The 21,675-nt window shown below is 36.0% G+C and overlaps 1 protein-coding gene across 2 annotated transcripts in view; it reads right to left on the bottom strand.

Moving 5' to 3' along the window:
• The window catches only part of SMC6 (structural maintenance of chromosomes 6), a 73,757-nt gene that overhangs the window by 22,231 nt on the left and 29,851 nt on the right, over positions 1–21,675 (bottom strand). For both annotated transcript variants that reach the window (XM_022554110.3, XM_022554109.2), the window contains 9 exons: positions 19,083–19,229; positions 18,736–18,824; positions 18,155–18,319; positions 17,564–17,742; positions 16,290–16,494; positions 12,689–12,803; positions 5,639–5,799; positions 2,113–2,248; positions 795–875 (listed from right to left, as the gene is read on the bottom strand). In XM_022554110.3, the coding sequence (XP_022409818.1) occupies positions 795–875; positions 2,113–2,248; positions 5,639–5,799; positions 12,689–12,803; positions 16,290–16,494; positions 17,564–17,742; positions 18,155–18,319; positions 18,736–18,824; positions 19,083–19,229 (1,278 nt within the window). The remainder of the gene's footprint in view (positions 1–794; positions 876–2,112; positions 2,249–5,638; positions 5,800–12,688; positions 12,804–16,289; positions 16,495–17,563; positions 17,743–18,154; positions 18,320–18,735; positions 18,825–19,082; positions 19,230–21,675) is intronic.

The raw sequence follows: 21,675 nt of genomic DNA, 5'->3' as shown, positions 1-21,675 counted from the left end.
ATATATATCTTATGCCAGACAATGTGTTAGATGCTGAGTAAACAAAAATAAACAAGACACAGTCCATACCTTTAAGAAATTTATCAATAAAAGTAATGAAAGCAGAAAAACACTAAGTGGAAAACCAGATTACTAATAAAAAATGAAGACAAATTCTTATTAGAGTAAAGCTCCATCGGTGCAGGGACTTGATCTGTTTTGTTCACTGTTGTCTCCCTCAGCATTTAACATGATGCCTGGTAGAGAGTAGACAATTGGTAAAAACTGATTCATTTTAACAAGACTCTGCAATCTATCTAATTCACTACTTATGGTAACCCAGAGAGCTAAGCTGAATGTCATAAAAAGATGTCTAAGAGAAATTAAAATAGAGTAACAAATATGCGGTGAATTAAAACCATTAACTTGGAAAAAAGAAAATAATGCAAAGAGACCAACTTCAACTGACTAAAAGATATCACTAATATTGATACTGATTAATTCTGAAAAAAAATGCTAGGTAGTTTGGTTTGAAAGGGCACTATTTACATAATAAACTCTCATAAAGTTTTATTTCATGTATCAACAGAAGAAGACAAAACCAATTACAATGCATGCAAGTCACATATACAAAATATTAAGGAACTTGAAGGCCATACACCAGGTAGTTTCTACCTTATTTGTAAATGGATATAGCAATCATAAAAAGTAGCCTCAAAAAAGGATTTTTTTATAAAGCTGAGAGTAGATACTCTTAACTTAAATGACAGATTTCTCCTTTAACATTACATTTAAATTGAGGAAAAGAATCTTACCAAGGTTGCAATATCTACAGACTGGTGTTCTTCTATATTCTCAAGTTCCCGAATTTCAGAAATACTTCTTCTTATTTTCATCTTTTGAAAAACAGTATTTAGATTTTAGTAAATAGAAATAAATGAAAAATAAAAACAAAAACCCTGGGCAAGGATGTATTAATCAACAAAGTTCTACTCTGCTTTATGTTACAGAAGGATTCCATAGTTAATGAAAGAGACACATTAGTATTAAATGAACCAAAGAAAAGTATGTATAAAGTCTGCCTTGATCCCCATTATTGCTAATCCACTCTCATGCAAAGCAGATGTAAGTACTCCACCTTAGCATTTAAAATGATGACAGTATTGAGTCCACAGAGAAAGTACTTTCCTGAAACATCCAGTCTCAAGTTATGGAAAGATTACTCCAGTGGTTCTTAAAGTCCAATCCCACTATCTCCTGGGTGTCTCTGAGACTCTTTCAGAGGGTCCATGAAGTCAACACTATTTTCATGAAAACACTAAGGCATTATTTATTTATTTATTTAAAAGCCTTTTTTTCTTTTAAAATTTATTTTATTTTATTTATTTTTGGCTGTGTTGGGTCTTTGTTGCTGCGCTCAGGCTTCTCATTGTGGTGGCTTCTCCTGTTGCAGAGCACGGGCTCTAGGCGCGCGGGCTTCAGTAGTTGTGGCACGCGGGGTCAGTAGCTGGGGTTCGCGGGCTCTAGAGCGCAGGCTCAGTAGTTGTGGCGCACAGGCTTAGCTGCTCTCTGGCACGTGGGATCTTCCCGGACCAGGGCTCAAACCCGTGTCTCCTGCATTGGCAGGCAGATTCTTAACCCCTGCGCCACCAGGGAGGCCGGCATTACTTTTTTTTTTAAGGCCAATTTTACTATGGATTTCTTACAGGTGTACAGGAGGTTTATAACTATGATGTGTAATATTGCAACAGACTGATTACAGAAGCTGATATGACAGTTCAGGTGAATTTTATTAAGCCAGATGTTAGAGATTTAAAAAAATATAAAAAACATCAATCTTTTTACTAAATCTTTTTGGTTTTGGAAAATAGTTATTTTTCATAAAAATGTTATGTTAACACATAATGTACTTATTATTTTTAAATGAATTAATAAACATTCTTAAATTTTGCTTTAATTTTTAATAACATGAATACTGATAGATAAAACCCAAACAAGCAAAAGCTCTTTTAAGATTGTAAAGGGGCTTGAGGCCAAAATAGTTGAGAACTATTCGTCTAACTAAATGAATGTTAAGACCTTAAAAATAACTTGGAAATGATTAAGTTGAGAAAACAAATGATGTTTTTTTACCTTTAACTCTTTATAATGCAGTTGGCACCTTCTAAGAAGTTCTTCATTGTGTTTAATATCCTTTTCAAGGGCAGACAAATGTTGCTGAAGATTTGATATCTGGGCTTTCTTATTTTCAACCTCATTCTCCAAGTCACTTAATAGAGAAGAGAGGGTAAAAAAATACTTTAAATTTACTTCTGAATATTACAAATATTTATATCTTTACAAAGAAAGCCCTATTTTTAATAGCTTTTTTGCAAAACCTATGCAGTTAAACCAGTTCTCTATTCCTACCAAGTAATTCAAAACATGAAAATACAGAGATTTCAAAAAACATCTTCTAAACTGGAATTAAATTTTACTTACTTCATTAGTAAGTATTTATGATTTATCTGTGGTAGGCGTTATGCACAGTGATAGGCAGAGGTAGAAAAAAATTAAGGCATAAAGGAATCAAACGAAAAGGGAAAAAACATCAGGAAATAAACCATAACATTGAAATGTGAACAGGACACTGCACTATATGTCCACAATACGACAGGAACCTAAGAGTAATTCTGGGAGAAGTGACAACTGACTTGTGTTCTCTGAAGTTTTCACCAGATGGACCACCTGGAGGAGAAGATGGAAAGAAATACACGAAGGCACAAAGAGGTGAAAAACAAATAAGACTGAAGGTCAGTAAAACTGAAGGTCAGCTCAACATTTTCTGCGGTAAATAAATGCTATGAATGTGTGGGGAGTGAAAGGAAAGGAGAGGAGGACAATGAAAAGAGGTGGAGGGAAAGGTCGGCAGATGCCAAAGCCATAAGGGGTCTCTATGCCAGCAGAGGCAACTGTCTTTCAGAAGTGATCTTTTCCTGTCTCACTGACTCTGTCTTCTAAAACTCTGTGCCTGGTGGAAGAGAACCACCTGTGCAATTAAGAACAACTCTTCTCTGATAAAGAGTGTATGCCAGATTTCACTAAGATGCACACTTTTCCACATTTTAACATCTCTGAATTCTGAAATCATCTTCCAGTCCATGGTTCAACTATCAATGCTTTTCTTTTTTACTGGTATATAAAATAACAGAGCATCTTAAATTTGATGAACTATTAGAACCGTGCTACCTTGTGGAATTCTCAAAATTAAAAACAAAAATCAATGATGTTAGCTGAATGAATGATAAACAAATGAGAAAAAGAGGAGAATAAGTGTGGTATTTCTGGTAAAAATGGAGCCAGATGCAAAAACTATTTCAGAGCCATCTTTCATCAACAGGAACCTGCCAGTGCTGAGTTGATGAGGGTATAGAAAAGCGTACTTCATATACTCATAGTGTGGGAGGGGATTAGGGAATCAATTGCTCTGTAGTCATTTGGCAATCGCTATTAAATGATCAACTTATATAATAATAAAATAAAATTTAAATATTTATTTTAATAAATATTAAGGCTCACTTAATATTATTAAGTGTTAAAAATATTAGTAACTGTTTAATGTTATTAAATATTTAAAATCAGGTCATAAATTGTATGTTAATAAAACAATGAATTTTAAAATTTTAAAATTCACATATTCTTTGACTCAGCATTTTCACCATTTAGAATTTAATCTATGCACATACTTTCGGAAGTGTGCCAAGATACACATGTGCGTTCTCACTGCAGCACTGCTAGAGTAGGAGAAAACTGCAGATAACACGTATGTCCATCAACAGGAACTGGTCAGGTAGATTATGGAACAGCCATACCAAGGGGCAGCTCTAAGTGTCCTGATATGGAACAATCTCCAAGATATAATATTGAGACAAAAAGCAAGACACAGAAACCATATGCGTACTTATACACAGCACAAATGGATGAACCTTGAAAACATTATACCTAAGTGGGGGCAAAGGACTTCACTTTTCATTGCATTCATTTCCGTACTGTTTGAACCATATGCCTATATTACTTTTAATCATTTTTAAAATGTCAACAGGGACTGTGGAGAGATGGAATTATAAGCTACTTTGTTTTCCAATTTATATTTTCTGTATTTAAAAAACACCAGTGAATTATTTTAAATTTCCAAATATCAGATAACTATCATACTGGTTCAGGTCAAAACAGATGACACAAATATCATTTAAGTATCATGATAACTTAGTACATTTTCAATCAATAAAGTTTATCAAGGTGAGAAACAATTTTTAAAAAACCAATGTTCACCTGGCTTTTAAAACAAAAGCTCTGTCCACTACACATTGATGCAAATATTTTAGCTAAAAATGAAGCCAATTATTAACTTCATAAGTAAGTCTTAAACCATTACTACTAAAATGCTAGAATCAGGGATCCTGATTTGCTGCTGATACACTTACTACCTTTTCCAAGAATGTCATACTTTATTTAAAGATGTGGAACACAAATGCACAAGGCATTTTTTGTTGAAAGAAAAAGTACGAATCACACACAGTAACAGTACCATGATACTGTTCATACATTTGCATTCATGTTTGCTTGAGTACTATATAATTTAGTCTTACCCAGTTAAGAATTAGAAGGGCCTGATTTAAATGTCATGGCACAGCGGACAAAAATTTATCACTTTACAGGTCACTTTTACACAGGTATGTTCAGACATTGATGAATTTTCATCTATCCTATCACAAAGATTCAGTGTCAATTTAAAATGTGTGTTGAGTGCTGTAATAACAAGTTGCAGGTCATTCAACAGTTTTCTGTTGCTAAAAAAGAAATTTTACTAAACTTCCCAATATCCACTATGGTTATTTTGCTTTATGCTGCTCTCATAATCATACAAAAATAACTAATATAATTTGAAAATCAGATATCTATTGAAAAAAAAACCTCATTTCCCCCATATATAAAAGCCATTTAGAATACTTTCACCTTTACTCAGTTTTCTTAGATAGTGCTTTTACCTAAGTTCTATGTTCTTCTGCTTGAGGTCTTCTAGGTCACTAATTCAGCTCCACCTTATCAATTCATCAACTGACAGTTCAGTTGGGAAAATCATGCTTTTTTCATACCAAAAATTCTTTTTGCACACGTTTGAATCTTATTAAGTACCTTTAGTTTTTTGTTTGGCTTTTCACTGCATCTCCTCTAGCAGCTCTATCTCCCTAAGCATTTGATCTAACGGTGCGGACTGATTTTTCTTCTAGAACAGTGTGACTCAAAGTACCAGGCAGAGACACAGCAAAGACCTTGAGCCAGAATGTATACCCAGCACACTTGTACTCTCGCTGAGAAAAATCAGCAAAACTAAACAATGGTATAGTGATGTAGCTGATTTACATTCTGAGTTAAGCTCCTTACCTCCTTGCAGACAGGTAATAATCAATGTGCAGACCAGCTCATCAAACCCAGAATACTATCATCAAAGTCATGATGGAAAATAACCATCAATCTAGAATTCTACATCCAGCTAAATGATCTTTTAAGACCAAACAGATTACTCACAATTCTTCACTGACATAACTACTAATACGAAAAGAAATGAACCCCAAAGAACTAGTGGGAATAATACAGTAAAGCTACACTGGACACTAACCTTATTTCAGAATCCACATCTCTGCTGAGAAACTTAGGTCTTGTATATTCAGATGAATAATAACGCCCTGCAAAAACTTGATCACCATCAGCAGTAAAAGCTTCTCTACAATTCTTGGGTGGCTTTTGGGACTGCATTACTGCACGAGCTACAGAATTATTCTAAAAAAATAGAGGGGAAAATACATTTTAAAAATATGCCAAAGCATTTCTGTTGTATGTAATTTCAAAATATTACCTATTACCACTTTAAGATTCAAGTATTTTTATTTAAACATTCAAATGAAATAATTCCATGAGAAAAATAATTTAAAAAACAACTTTCAAGATTCAAAGAATTAAACTATTAAGAGCCTTAAAAACGTAAGAAATGATGTTTTATGACAAACTGATAGTTTTTTTTGAATTTTATTTATTTTTTATACAGCAGGTTCTTATTAGTCATACATTTTATACATATCAGTGTATACATGTCAATCCCAATCTCTCAATTCATCACACACACACACACCCCCGGCACTCTCCCCGCTTGGTGTCCATACCTTCGTTCTCTACATCTGTGTCTCTTATTTCTGCCCTGCAAACCAGTTCATCTGTACCATTTTTCTAGGTTCCACATATATGCATTAATATACGATATTTGTTTTTCTCTTCCTGACTTACTTCACTCTGTATGACAGTCTCTAGATCAATCCACGTCTCTACAAATGACCCAATTTCGTTCCTTTTTATGCCTGAGTAATATTCCATCGTATATATGTGCCACATCTTTATCCATTCATCTGTCAATGGGCATTTAGGTTGCTTCCATGACCTGGCTATCGTAAACAGTGCTGCAATGAACAATGGAGGGCATGTGCCTTTTTGAATTATGGTTTTCTCTGGGTATATGCCCAGTACTGGGATTGCTGGGTAATACAGTAATTCTATTTTTAGTTTTTCAAGGAACCTCCATACTGTTCTCCATAGTGGCTGTATCAATTTACATTCCCACCAACAGTGCAAGTGGGTTCCCTTTTCTCCACACCCTCTCTAGCATTTGTTGTTTGTAGATTTTCTGATGATGCCCATTCTAACTGGTGTGAGGTGATACCTCATTGTAGTTTTGATTTGCATTTCTCTAATATTTAGTGATGTTGAGCAGCCTTTCATGTGCGTCTTGGCCATCTGTATGTCTTCTTTGGAGAAATGTCTATTTAGGTCTTCTGCCCACTTTTGGATTTTTTTTTTTTAATATTGAGCTGCATGAGCTGTTTATGTATTTTGGAGATTAACCCTTTGTCCGTTGATTCATTTGCAAATATTATCTCCCATTCTGAGGGTTGTCTTTTTGTCTTGTTTGTAGTTTCCTTTGCTGTGCAAAAGCTTTTAAGTTTCATTAGGTCTCATTTGTTTATTTTTATTACTCTAGGAGGTGGATAAAAAAATATCTTGCTGTGATTTATGTCAAAGAGTGTTTGTCCTATGTTTTCCTCTAAGAGTTTTAGAGTGTCTGGTCTTACATTTAGGTCTCTAAACCATTTTGAGTTTATTTTTGTGTATAGTGTTAGGGAGTGTTCTAATTTCATTCTTTTACATGTAGCTGTCCAGTTTTCCCAACACCACTTATTGAAGAGACCGTCTTTTCTCCATTGTATATCCTTGCCTCCTTTGCCATAGACTAGTTGACCATAGGTGCATGGGTTTATCTCTGGGCTTTCTTTCCTGTTCCATTGATCTATATTTCTGTTTTTGTACCAGTATCATATTGTCTTGATGACTATAGCTTTGTAGTATAGTCTGAAGTAAGGGAGTCTGATTCTTCCAGCTCCATTTCTTTTCCTCGAGATTGCTTTGGCTATTCGGGGTCTTTTGTGTCTCCATACAAATTTTAAGATTTTTTGTTCTAGTTCTGTAAAAAATGCCACTGTTAATTTGATAGGGATTACACTGAATCTGTAGATTGCTTTAGATAGTATAGTCATTTTCACAATATTGATTCTTCCAATCCAAGAACATGGTATATCTCTCCATCTGCTTGTTTCAGCTTTGATTTCTTTCATAAGTGTCTTATAGTTTACTGAGTACAGGTCTTTTACCTCCTTAAGTAGGTTTATTCCTAGGTATTTGATTGTTTTTGTTGCAGTGGTGAATGGGATTGTTCCCTTAATTTCTCTTTCTGATCTTCCGTTGTTAGTGTATAGGAATGCAAGATTTCTGTGCATTAATTTTGTATCCTGCAATTTACCAAATCCATTGATTAGCTCTAGTAGTTTTCTGGTGGCATTTTTAGGATTTTCTATGTATAGTATCATATCATCTGCAAAGAGCAGACAGTTTTACTTCTTCTTTTCCACTGTGTATTACTTTTATTTCCCTTTCTTCTCTGATTGCTGTGGCTAGGACTTCCAAAACTATGTTGAATATAGTGGTGAGATGGACATCCTTGTCTTGTTCCTGATCTTAGAGGAAATGCTTTCAGTTTTTCACCACTGAGAATGATGTTTGCTGTGGGTCTGTCGTATATGGCCTTTATTATGTTGAGGTGGGTTCCCTCTATGCCCACTTCCTGGAGAGTTTTTATCATAAATGGGTGTTGAATTTTGTCAAAAGCTTTTTCTGCATCTATTGAGATGATCATATGGTTTTTATTCTTCAATTTGTTAATGTGTTGTATCACATTGATTAATTTGAGTATATCAAAGAAGGCTTGCATCCTGGGATAAATCCCACTTGATCATGGTGTATGATCCTTTTAACGTGTTGCTGGATTCTGTTTGCTAGTATTTTGTTGAGGATTTTTGCATCTATATTCATCAGTGATATTGGTCTGTAATTTTCTTTTCTTGTAGTATCTTTGTCTGGTTTTGGTATCAGGGTGATGGTGGCCTCATAGAATGGGTTTGGGAGTGTTCCTTCCTCTGCAATTTTTGGGAAGAATTTGAGAAGGATGGGTGTTAGCTCTTCTCTAAATGTTTGATAGAATTCATCTGTGAAGCCATCTGGTCCTGGACTTTTGTTTGTTGGAAGATCTTTAATCACAGTTTCAATTTCATTACTTGTGATTGGTCTGTTCAGATTTTCTATTTCTTCCTGGTTCAGTCTTGGGAGCTTACACTTTTCCCAGAATTTGTCCATTTCTTCCAGGTTGTCCATTTTATTGGCATAGAGTTGCTTGTAGTAGTCTCTTAGGATGCTTTGTATTTCTGTGGTGTCTGTTGTAACTTCTCCTTTTTCATTTCTGATTTTATTGATTTGAGTCCTCTCCCTCTTTTTCTTGATGAGTCTGGCTAATGGTTTATCAATTTTGTTTATCTTCTCAAAGAACCAGCTTTTAGTTTTATTGATCTTTGCTATTTTTTTCTTTGTTTCTATTTCATTTATTTCTCCTCTGATCTTTATGATTTCTTTCCTTCTGCTAACACTGAGTTTTGTTTGTTCTTCTTTCTGTAGTTCCTTTAGGTGTAAGGTTAGATTGTTTATTTGAGATTTTTCTTGTTTCTTGAGGTAGGCTTGTAGAGCTATAAACTTCCCTCTTAGAACTGCTTTTGCTGCATCCCATAGGTTTTGGATCATCGTGTTTTCATTGTCATTGTCTGTAGGTATTTTTGGATTTCTTCTTTGATTTCTTCAGTGATCTCTTGGTTATTTAGTAACGTATTGTTTCCATGTGTTTGTGTTTTTTACGTTTTCTTCCCTGTAATTGATTTCTAATCTCATAGCGTTGTGGTCAGAAAAGATGCTTGATATGATTTCAATTTTCTTAAATTTACTGAGGCTTGATATGTGACCCAAGATGTGATCTATCCTGGAGAATTTTCCACGCGCACTTGAGAAGAAAGTGTAATCTGCTGTTTTTGGATGGAATGTCCTATAAATATCAATTAAATCTACCTGGTCTATTGTGTCATTTAAAGCTTGTATTTCCTTATTAATTTTCTGTTTGGATGATCTGTCCATTGTTGTAAGTGAGGTGTTAAAGTCCCCCACTATTATTGTGTTACTTTCGACTTCCTCTTTTATAGCTGTTAGCAGTTGCCTTATGTATTGAGGTGCTCCTATGTTGGGTGTATATATATTTATAATTGTTATATCTTCTTTTTGGATTGATCCCTTTATCATTATGTAGTGTCCTCCCTTGTCCCTTGTAATATTCTTTACTTTAAAGTCTACTTTATCTGATATGAGTACTGCTACTCCAGCTTTATTTTGATTTGTATTTGCATGGAATATCTTTTTCCATCCCCTCACTTTCAGTCTGTATGTGTCCCTAGGTCTGAAGTGGGTCTGTTGTAGACAGCATATATATGGGTCTCGTTTTGGAATCCATTCAGCGAGCCTGTGTCTTTTGGTTGGAGCATTTAATCCATTCACGTTTAAGGTAATGATCGATATGTATGCTCCTATTACCATTTTCTTAATAGTTATGGGTTTGTTTTTGTAGGTCCTTTTCTTCTCTTGTGTATCTCACTTAGAGAAGTTCCTTTAGCATTTGTTGTAGAGCTGGTTTGTTGGTGCTGAATTCTCTTAGCTTTTGCTTGTGTGTAAAACTTTTGATTTCTCCATCAACTCTGAATGAGATACTTGCTGGGTAGAGTAATATTGATCGTACGTTTTTCCCTTTCATCACTTTAAATATATCATGCTACTCCCTTGTGGCTTGTAGAGCTTCTGCTGAGAAATCAGCTGTTTACCTTATGGGTGTTCTCTATTATGATATTTGTCATTTTCCCTTGTTGCTGTCAATAACTTTTTTTTTTTTTTTAATAACTTTTATTTGTCTTTAATTTTTGTCAATTTGATTACTATGTGTCTCGGCATGTTTCTCCTTGGGTTTATCCTGCCTGGGACTCTCTGTGTTTCCTGGACCTAGGTGACTATTTCCTTTCCCATGTTAGGGAAGTTTTTGACTATAATCACTTCAAATATTTTCTCTGGTCCTTTCTCTCTCTCTTCTCCCCTGGGACCCCTGTAATGCGAATGTTGTTACATTTAATGGTGTCCCAGGGGTCTCTTAGGCTGTCTTAATTTCTTTTCATTCTTTTTTCTTTATTCTGTTCCACAGCAGTGAATTCCACCATTCTGTCTTCCAGGTCACTCATCCGTTCTTCTGCCTCAGTTATTCTGCTATTGATTCCTTCTAGTGTATTTTTCACTTCAGTTATTGTATTGTTCATCACTGTCTGTTTGTTCTTTAATTCTTCTAGGTCTTTGTTAAACATTTCTTGCATCTTCTCAATCTTTGCCTCCATTCTTTTTCCAAGGTCCTGGATCATCTTCACTATCATTATTCTGAATTCTTTTTCTGGAAGGTTGCCTATCCCCACTTCATTTAGTTATTTTTCTGGGGTTTTATCTTTTTCCTTCATCTGGTACAGAGTCCTCTGCCTTTTCATTTTGTCTTTCTGTGAATGTGGTTTTTCTTCCACAGGCTGCAGAACTGTAGTTCTTCTTGCTTCTGCTGTCTGCCCTTTGGTGGATGAGGCTATCTAAGAGGCCTGTGCAGGTTTCCTGATGGGAAGGACTGGTGGTGGGTAGAACTGAGTGTTGCTCTGGTGGGCAGAGCTCAGTAAAACTTTAATCCTGTTTTCTGCTGATGGGTGGGGCTGGGTTCCCCCCCCCCGCCCCGTTGGTTGTTTGCCCTGTGGTGACCCAACACTGGAGTCTTCCCGGTTCTTTGGTGGGGCTAATGGCTGACTCTGGGAGGGCTCATGCCAAGGAGTACTTCCCAGAACTTCTGCTGCCAGTGTCCTTGTCCCCACGGTGAGCCACAGCCACCCCCCACCTCTGCAGGAGACCCTCCCACACTAGCAGGTAGGTCTGGTTCAGTCTCCTATGGGGTCACTGCTCCTTCCCCTGGGTCCTGATGCACACACTACTTTGTGTGTGCCCTCTAAGAGTGGAGTCTCTGTTTCTCCCAGTCCTGTCAAAGTCCTGCAATCAAATCCTGCTAGCCTTCAAAGTCTGATTCTCTAGGAATTCCTCCTCCCATCGCCAGAACCCCAGGTTAGGAAGCCTGACATGGGGCTCAGAACCTTCACTCCAGCGGGTGGACTTCTGTGGTATAAGTGTTCTCCAGTTTGTGAGTCACCCACCCAGCCGTTATGGGATTTGATTTTATTGTGATTGCGCCCCTCCTACCATCTCATTGCGGCTTCTCCTTTGTCCTTGGATGTGGGGTATCTTTTTTGGAAGATACCAGATACTGGTGAATTCCAGTGTCTTCCTGTCGATGACTGTTCAGCAGTTAGTTGTGATTCCGGTGCTCTTGCAAGAGGGAGTGAGCACACGTCCTTCTACTCTGCCATCTTGAACCAATCTCCCTGATAGGTTTTATTTTTAAATTCTAATATTGCTATCCACTAAAGTTAAAGATTTTAAGTACTTTTTCACATGAAAATATTTACCTTAAAAATCTTATTTTTCATAGAAAAATGAAATCTTATTTTTTCTAAATGTCTTTTACACCCTAGAAAAGATGTGAGTGAACAGCAAATTCCAATAAAAGATTAGTACACTGAATTATGTAGGGAAAGCCTGGAAACATTTAGTGTATTACTTCCTAGAGGAAGTAAAAAGAGGATTAGGCTTAACTGAGGCCTAATCAACCTTCCTTGGAACAGACCTTTACAAGAGGACTTCATTATTTTCTTTCAAGTATCTGTCTAAAATATGAGAGGGCCAAGCCCACAAATAATTACAATACGAACTTGCAATTCACATATACACATTTGGATGACTGATGTCATTGCCTCTCAGGTTCCATTAATGAGAAAAAGAGACTCTGTTTGTATTAATTACAGATTTGTTTTGAATTCCCTTGTCCCTTCTCAGCAAATTTATGCCGATAGATGAAACACAATATTGGTGATCTAATCTAACAAGTACATATCAATAGAAATATGTATACTGATGAAGAATAAACATTGATTTATTTTACAGAACTCAAAAGTTTCTTTAAGAAAAAGAATTCAAAAAATATCAAGTACTTAAGCAGAATAGGAATTTATATAACCAACCTCAGTTTAGGAAATTTAGAATAATATAAAATACAGCAAGCATCTGGTCTTACTTTGATCAGCAGCACTGTCTCTATGCTTCTCATGTCAATTAGGCTATTTGTGACAACTGCATTATCTATTTCTAAAGCTGTCAGAACTGTTGGGAACTCTGGATGATAAGCAGCTCTAGGAGACAAAAATATATAAGGATTAACTTACCAAACAGTAATTATATATGTATATTTTTAAAATGGGTGACGAGATGATGGATAGTAACAAGACGTGGAAAATATGTGATAATGTTTGAAAACATCCGTAATAGGTTTATTTTATTTTATTAGCAAACATTTATATATTACTATGTGCCAGGCACTGTTCTAAGCATATTATAAATACAGTTGACCCGTGAACAACACGAGTTTGAACTGCATAGGTCCACTTATATGTGGATTCTTTTTCAATGAATACAGTATGCACTGCAGTATCTGTGGTTGTCAGAATCAGCAGATGCGGACTGTGGCTACAGAAGACCAAGTATGGGGCTTGAGCATCCACAGATTTTTATACCCACAGAGGGATATCCCTGTGGAAACCTGTATTAGCTCATTGAATCCTCAAAACAACTATATGAGATAGATAATATTATTCGCTCTATTTTTTTTTTTCCAAATGAGCTGCAGAGAGTTTAATAAGTTCCCCAACGTCATAAAGGTAAGAGGTCAGGCTAGGATTTAAACCAGGCAGCTCAGCTCTAGAACCCAGATTCTTAATCATTATGTCCTATTGCCTGTTATACTTAATCATTACAATTTTCTTAAATCTTATACACTATCATACAAACATAAAAGTCATTTAATTAAAACACATTGGGAAAAGGCAATGGCATTCTTACTGCTTTCTTAGTTCTAGAATTCCAAAACAAAGAAATATCTTTGTATATATGTTTTCCACTTATTCATTCATTAATTCAACATGTATTTACTGAGCACCTACTATGTGCAAAATGCTGTTCAGAGTATGAGGAGATAGCAGTAAACAAAACAGACTACATCCTTCTCCCCATGGAGCTTACACTCTACTGAAGGGAGACAGAAAAATCAAGAAAAAGTGGCATACTGTGCTTTTAAACACAGAAAGCGTCAGGAAAAGCCTTACTAAGGTGTCAACAGGCAGACACCTGAGGAAATGGGAGTTACATTAGCATACTGAAGAAGAGCATTTCGTGCCCAGGGAGCAGCATTTGCAAAGGCCCTAAGAGGGCTGTTGGAGAAGCCGGGAGGCCAGTGTGCTGTGGTGGATGAGCAGTGCTGGGAGTGCTACTGGACACAAGGACAGGAGAGATGGCAAGAGGATAGGTCATGTGGGTCCGAGAGGTCGCAGTTAGGCCTAAAAAGGATGAGAACGTACAGGACGATTTGAGCAGAGGAATGACATGGTCTGACTTTACTCTGGCTGTGATATTGAGAGTGTGGATGGAAGGGAACCAGAAGCAAAACTCACTTGAGCTATGATAGTGGCGTGAACCAGGGTGGCACTGCAGAAGTGTTTAGATCCTGGATACATTTATAAAGTACAGCCAGTAGGATGTGGGATGGCAGAAAGAAGTCAAGGATGACTGAGGTTTTGGCTTGAGCAACTGAAAAATGGAGATGGGGATGACTATAGGAAGAGCAGTTTTTAGGGTGGATCTCAGGAGTTTGGCTTTTAGATATGTTAAGTTTCAAATGTCTTTTGGACATCAAAGTGGAAAATATAAATTGAATGTATTATATTCTGGAGTTCAGAGGAAAGAGCCCAGCTAGAAACATAAGTGGTGATCATCAATGTATAGACTATATTTTAAGCCATGAAACTGGATGAGTTCACCCAGGAAGTAAGTGCTGGGAGTAGGTGCACATGGAGAAGAGGTCTGGAACACTGATACTGGAGGTTCCCAAGTGAGGAGAAATAAGCAGAAGACATTACAAAAGAATACCTAGAGATTTGGGGAAACAAGAAGAGTGACATCCTAGGGACCAAGTAAAAAAAAGTGTTTCAGGAAGAATTAAACGATCAGCTGAATCAAATACTGCTGGTAGGTCAAGTCAGCGAGTAGGAAGGAAGGACGACAGGACCAAGCCAAGCAAGGCTCACTGGCACCTGGACAAGAGCTGCTCTGGTATGTGATGAAGCTATAAAAACTTGACTGGAGTAGGTTCAAGAAAGAAGGGGAAGAGAGAAGTTAGTGACACAGACGACTCTTCTGAGAAGTTTTTCCTGTTAAAAAGAGGAAGAGAAATAGGATAGTAACCTTAGGACAGAGTTCAAGTGGAAGTAAAAACAAAGATAGGAAAGAATAGGGGGTGGGCGCTCTAGAAACATCAAGCAGTGCCAATGAAACAATGCAGGGAGTGAGGGGAGAGAGGATAGGGAGCCCGAGTCTAAGAGGGAGGGGACGTGGAAGGGGACTGTGGTGAAGCATAGGCTCTGGCCAGTCCACTGAAAGCACAGGTTTCTATGCTAGGAAGGAGCAAGTATTTTGGAGCAGGCACATGCCACTGCTAGACAGCGCTGCTCCCACCAGCTTGCTCTAAAGCACCCAGTCACAACCACCCCTTCCTTTTGCTCTACTTCCCTGGGATGCACTTCATATTTAGTTTATATCACAATTAGTTGCCCGCTGAGAGATGCTGTAACATCAGTCGAGGAAAACTAAAAGTAGGAAGGAATAGTAGCAATAACGTGTCAGTAATGAGACAAGGAAAGGACAAGTATGGAATAGGCTCACTAAACAACATAATGTAGAAAGCCTAAAGAGGACGAGAGGGACAAAGGAAAAACCGCACATCAAATTCTAGGCGAGCACAGTGAGCCTCACTGGTAAGAGGAATTAGGACAAAATGATGTGATGATCCTAATTAAGCTTAGAAGAAAGCTTTAATAAAAACGTGATTTATAAAGCCAAGTAAAAGGAAAAATACCACAATCAAATTAAATATAGAAAAAACACGCTTAAAATGAAGGGCATTTTTAATGTTTCCAAATATAAGGCAATTGAAAAAAGCAAAAATTGGATTTATAAGAAAAAGTGGAGTGGGAGAGAAAAGAAATTTTAAAACAATCTGTTAATAGGAATATATATACACAGGAATATATATATAGGGATATAGAGAGAGGACTACATATATGTGGGAACACACACACACATACACGTATATCTTTAAAAGTAAAGTGATTAGCTAGCCAGCAGCTAACAAAGAAGGCAGTTTGGGTATGGTGCCCTTGAGGTTTGTTAGGGTCATTAAAGAAAACAATCACAGCTCTTTATGGAATCTGTAAACCACCTAGAGTTGAACTGTGAGTAATGAGTGCCAAAGTTCTTCCGTACACCCTCCCTCTTAACGTGGCCAGGTCTGCACCATTTCCCTCTTCAGTACAATTTCTAAGCCACACAACGTCTACTTCCCAGTATGTCTCCCCAAACAGATCTCATGTGAGGACCTTAAAGGCAGGGAGTATCTCTCATTTATCTATGTATCTCCAATGCCTAAGATTCAAATTAAAGACGTGGCTTGATGGAATTTTACAAATCAGGAGTGCAGATATGGTTAGCATTAAAAATGTTTTAACTCTTTCTGAGCTTGCACGTAACTAAGCAAAACCAGAAACAGTATTTAATTACTGATGCCTTACCTGTGTCTTACATCATACACCTCATTCCGAAACTCAGAAACTATTATCTGTGGCCGTGAGGTCCCTGGTGAGTAAAACCTTTTCATCAGTGCCTGAAGCACTCTTTCATCAGCATGATTATGGCAACAATAGGCTTGCAGAAGTCCTTTCAAGCAAGATTCAATGGCCAAAGCAAGCTCAGTGTCCCGAAGATGAATGCAAGCTCCTAAAAGTGAGAGAAAATTATTAAAAGCCCATAAATACTTGAAATGTTAATGTAACTATCTTTATAATAGTTCATAAATGACTTTAAAATATTTTCCTATGAAGCAATTTAAATGATATTATAGATCTCATTTTAACCAAATGGGAAATACCCCATCCCACTGGATACACTGGGGAGAAAACCCACCAAGTCCTGTGAAAAGCTGTCTTGCTCTGATGTAAATCAACAGTATTTCTCCTATGTGTATATATATAAAATACTATTCCAGCCTCTGAATGGTGTTTTGAAAATCAAGCCAAAAGGGTTATAGACTCTTCACTATTTTCTGTAAAGCTGATTAATACTGAAATTTTAGATTTAGAGAGGGAAAAAAATACCTCATCTACTGAAATGGATCCTGGTATAGATGCACATGTCATTTAAATGAAGAGACATTACTACAATACTTAATACAGTACATAATACTGTCCTTATACAGTACTTTACTAAAAAAGTATATTTATATTTATAGCATCATTTTCACCTAATGATGTACAGAATTAGAGATAGCTCCTCAGAACTCAATTGATTTTTTTTTCTCATGTATATATGAGGGTAACTAAATAACCTCAGGCTTATAGTTGAAAGAGGACTTAGAAGTAATGTCCAAACCTAAATAGAAACTTAAAAAGACAAGTCATTTTATCAAGTTTTACACAAAACTCAGGTGATTGGCCTTTTAACTATATCTTGATATCACTGAATTTTCCTACTAATCAATTACATGCAAATTAGTTCATTGATTTATTCATTCAAAAAAAAATCAAAAGCAGATTATTCAACTCTACAATTACTTTTCCTTTTCCTAAGTTCTCTTTCTTTTGGCTTTTTTATGCTTAAAATATATAAAAGCAAAGTTACAAAGTTTAAAGTGATTTTATCATTATTTCTTAAAATATGTACAAAGTCTACATATAACTACATGGTTCTTCAATAACAGCGTTTTAAAATTATATTCAATAGACTCCTTCCAGAAAATAAAAATGTACTTCTAATTTTTATTATATACTGACTAATTGCTGACAAATACCTAAAGGGCCTACAGGTTTATAGGTAAAATGCCCCCGTCTGTAAGCGTCATCTATGGCTTCCAGAAGAGCTGGAACATGAGGGCCAAATCTTTTCAGTCGATCAGTTTTACTGTCTTTCAATTCTTTCAGTTGCCTCTGATTATAGTTCAGTGTATTCTTCACATCTAACTCTTCTCTCCTACAAAATACAAGTGGAAAAACAAAACAGATATGTGATACAGTTAAACAGAAATACTCAGTCTTTCCCCCTAATACCTGCATACCAGCGAATGACACAGCTGCCCTAAAAACTAAAAGCGGATTTTTTCATTTTTTCAAACAACTGTGTTCCCAGGAAAAAATAGTCAGAAGACCTCAAAACTTAGCATGGAAAAAAAAAAAAAAATGCAATCGTGACGAGGACTAGAAATCCCAGAAACTGCCCAATTCTACAGGTTTAAGAAGTCTTATTAGGAAAGTGATTTTAAAAGATCCCTTATTATGAGGAAGAAGAAGAACAACAAAAAAAACATGTATTCTCTTTTCATATAAAGAGGAAAACTAGATGATGTTCAAATAACTGAAAAAAGTATAAGAATGTGGACACTTACTTAATTCTGGTATGTTCTTCTTTGTCCTTTTCTACGGCTTGCTGAAATTGTTCGATCTCTTGATTGACTGAACTTTCTTGATCCTGTAAGACCTTTACTCTTTCTTTTAACCAAGATATTTTTTTTTGCCTTTCCAACCGTTCAGGTTCCAAAGACTGATCAGCACTAATGGTAAATAATACAAAGTGGAAAATGTTCAATGAAAAACCTAACATTTAAAAAACATAAAGCAGGGCTTCCCTGGTGGCGCAGTGGTTGAGAGCCCGCCTGCCGATGCAGGGGACATGGGTTTGTGCCCCAGTCCAGGAAGATCCCACATGCCGCGGGGTGGCTGGGCCCGTGAGCCATGGCCGCTGAGCCTGCGAGTCCGGAGCCTGTGCTCCGCAATGGGAGAGGCCACGACAGTGAGAGGCCCGCGTACCGCAAAAAAAAAACAAAAAACAAAAAACAAAAAAAAAAAACATAAAGCAATGTGATAAAATTCCTTTAGCAATAATACAGAAAATAAAATATTCCATTTCAGCTGGATTACTTTATTACAAAATGAGATAACTGTGAAAATTGCAAAGTAACTATCTTACCTTTTTCTCAGTTCTTCAATTCTTTTGCAAAGCTGCTCATCATCTTTCTTTAACGCTCTATACTCATTTAGGGAATGGTTGTATAAAACCTAAAAAAAATTAGACATACTTTAGTAAAATGAAAACACAAATACCCCATTCAAGACCACTTTTGCCAAATTGTCAAATCAGAGGTTGAATATATGCAGAAATATATTTTTAAAACAACATACATATATAGCCATATGAAATTATTACATTTTCTAAAGTCTGAAAGCAACACAATTACAAAAACCTCTACTTTTAAAAATAAATGAACAGTATTTATAGTTGATATGCAATTTTTAATACTGGAAAATTTCTCTCACCTCAGCTTCATTATAGGCCCTTTTCTTAGAAGTAAGATCTGCTTTCAATGCCATACATTCTGGTGCTCGTGCATTTGTCTCTTGACTAATCTTTTCTAGTTTATCTTGAATATCCTTGTACTTTTTTTCTGCTTCATTAAGTCTGACCTTTAAGAAAATAACATCGTTGGAGGATATTTTATTTTTCTCCAATAAACAGAAAAAATAAAAAAATAATTGTATATGGCTCACATTTCAAATAAACTTAATTTTGCTCTAACTAAACTCGAGACATTAATTAGGTAAACAAACATAATTATATAAAGTGTTAAATATGTATTTTTTAATTGAAATATTGTTGATTTACAATATTATGTTAGTTTCAGGTGTATAGCAAAGTGATTCAGTTATACATATACATAGATATATATATAGGTACCTATCTATCTATCTATCTATTCTTTTTCAGATTCTTTTCCATTATAGGTTATTACAAGATATTGAATATAGGTTCCCTGTATTATACAGTAAGCCCTTGTTGTTTATTTTATATATAGTGGTGTGTATACATTAAACCCATACTCCTAATTTACCCTTCACCCCTTGCCCCTTTGGTAACCATAAATTTGGCTTCTATGTCTGTGAGGCTGTTTCTGTTTTGTTAATAAGTTCATTTGTATCATTTTTTAGATTCCACATATAAGTGATATCATGTAATATTTGTCTTTCTCTGTCTGACTTACTTCACTTAGTATGATAATCTCTAGGTCCACCGATGTTGCTGCAAATGGCAGTTATCTCATTATTTTTTATAGCAGAGTAATATTCCAGTGTGTGTGTGTGTGTGTGTGTGTGTGTACCACATCTTCTTTATCCATTCATCTGTTGATGGACACTTAGGCTGCTTCCATGTCTTGGCTATTATAAACAGTGCTGCTATGAACACTGAGGTGCATGTATCTTTTTTAATTAGAGTTTTCATCTTTTTTGGATATATGCCTAGGAGTGGGATTGCTGGGCCATATGGTAACTCTACTTTTAGTTTTTTAAGGAACCTCCATACTGTTCTCCATACTGGCTGCACCAATTTACACTCCCACCAACAGTGCAGGAGGGTTCCCTTTTCTCCACACCTCCTCCAGCATCTATTATTTGTAGACTTTTTGATGATGGCCATTCTGACCGGTGTGAGGTGATACCTCATTGTAGTTTTGATTTGCATTTCTCTAATAATTTGAAATGCTAAAATATATTTTAATTCCACATTTAGCTTTCCAATAAACGTGCTATCTTCTGGGGATACAAAGATATAGTAACAACTGTCTTCAAGTAACACAATTAAAGGGAGACAGACACAATTTAGCAGAGAAACAAACATGCAAATAGATCATGCAGTTTGGACGCAATAATGCTTAAGTAGGGTATGTATATTTGTAATTGTGAAAGCACGAGGAAGAATTTATAGGTCTGTCAGAAAAAGTTAGGAATGCCTTCAAAGAAGCATTTGAGCTGCAACTTGGAAGATTAATCAAAATGTACCAGGAAAAAAGCTGGGGAAAGGTGTTACAGGGAGTTGGAAAAGCATGTGGAAAGGCATTAAAACCATTTTAGGAATTAAAATTATTTCTGGAGCTTGAACTGAGAGGGTAGTGGTGGGAGATGAGATGAAGGGGTAGAAGGGCTTTGAATTCCATGATCAGCTAACAACTTAATTCTCTAGATAACAGGGAAACAAGATATGAAACTATATGTAAATCTATAACGAAACTATATGTAAATCTATACGTACAATCACTTTGGAAGCACATGGAAGGCAAGGTAAAGGGAAAAATGAAAGGAAATGATGTCAGTAAGAAGTTAATGTAATGTTCTGGGACAAAAATAATTAGGGACCAAAATGTCGCACTGAAAACAGGAATAGATTAGAAGGGAAAAATATGAGAACTATTTAGATCAGAGATCAGCAAATTTTTTCTAGAAAGAGCGAGATAGTGTATACTTCAGGCTTTGTGAGCTATAAAGTCTGTCACAGCTATTCAACTAGAAATGCTTGCTAAGTTTGAAGTGTCTGGAACATGTAGGTAAAGATGGGAAGACAAATATTTGAACCAAGTGCTCAGGATAAAAGTTTGATTAGGAGATACAGATTAGGGAATTGTCAATATGTAGGCTATTTAGGAAACATTATATAGAATGGTAGTGTAGTTCTGTTATTAAGACATCAGTAGTATAATCTCTATGTTTTTTATAAAAGTTGAAGTTGGTCTAGGTGTTATACAAACTAAATATAATTCATCTATCTTCAGTTTAAATTAGGTTAATACAAGTTTAAAGTCTGCTTTAGACGCTATTTCTTCAGAAACCTTCCCTTCAATAGTTATTCTATAATCAATAAACAAGCATATACTATGTGAAAGGTTTTATGTAAGACATGGTGGGAAGGATATGAATATAAGATAGTCCAAACCCTCCAGAAATTTACCATTTACTGCACAGCATGCCCAAATACTTAAGTAGAGCAAATAGCCACAGAACTAAGTATCATCCAACCTCAAGATTTTCCTTTCCCTACTTGAAAAAAAATGAGTGTTTATTACTAAGACTGGATTTCACT

This window comes from Delphinapterus leucas, chromosome 13 (assembly GCF_059928025.1).
Source record: "Delphinapterus leucas isolate spDelLeu-1000000601 "Yukka" chromosome 13, BTC_Dleu_Yukka2, whole genome shotgun sequence".
Lineage (NCBI taxonomy): Eukaryota > Metazoa > Chordata > Mammalia > Artiodactyla > Monodontidae > Delphinapterus > Delphinapterus leucas.
This window is presented reverse-complemented; position numbering and strand designations above follow the sequence as displayed.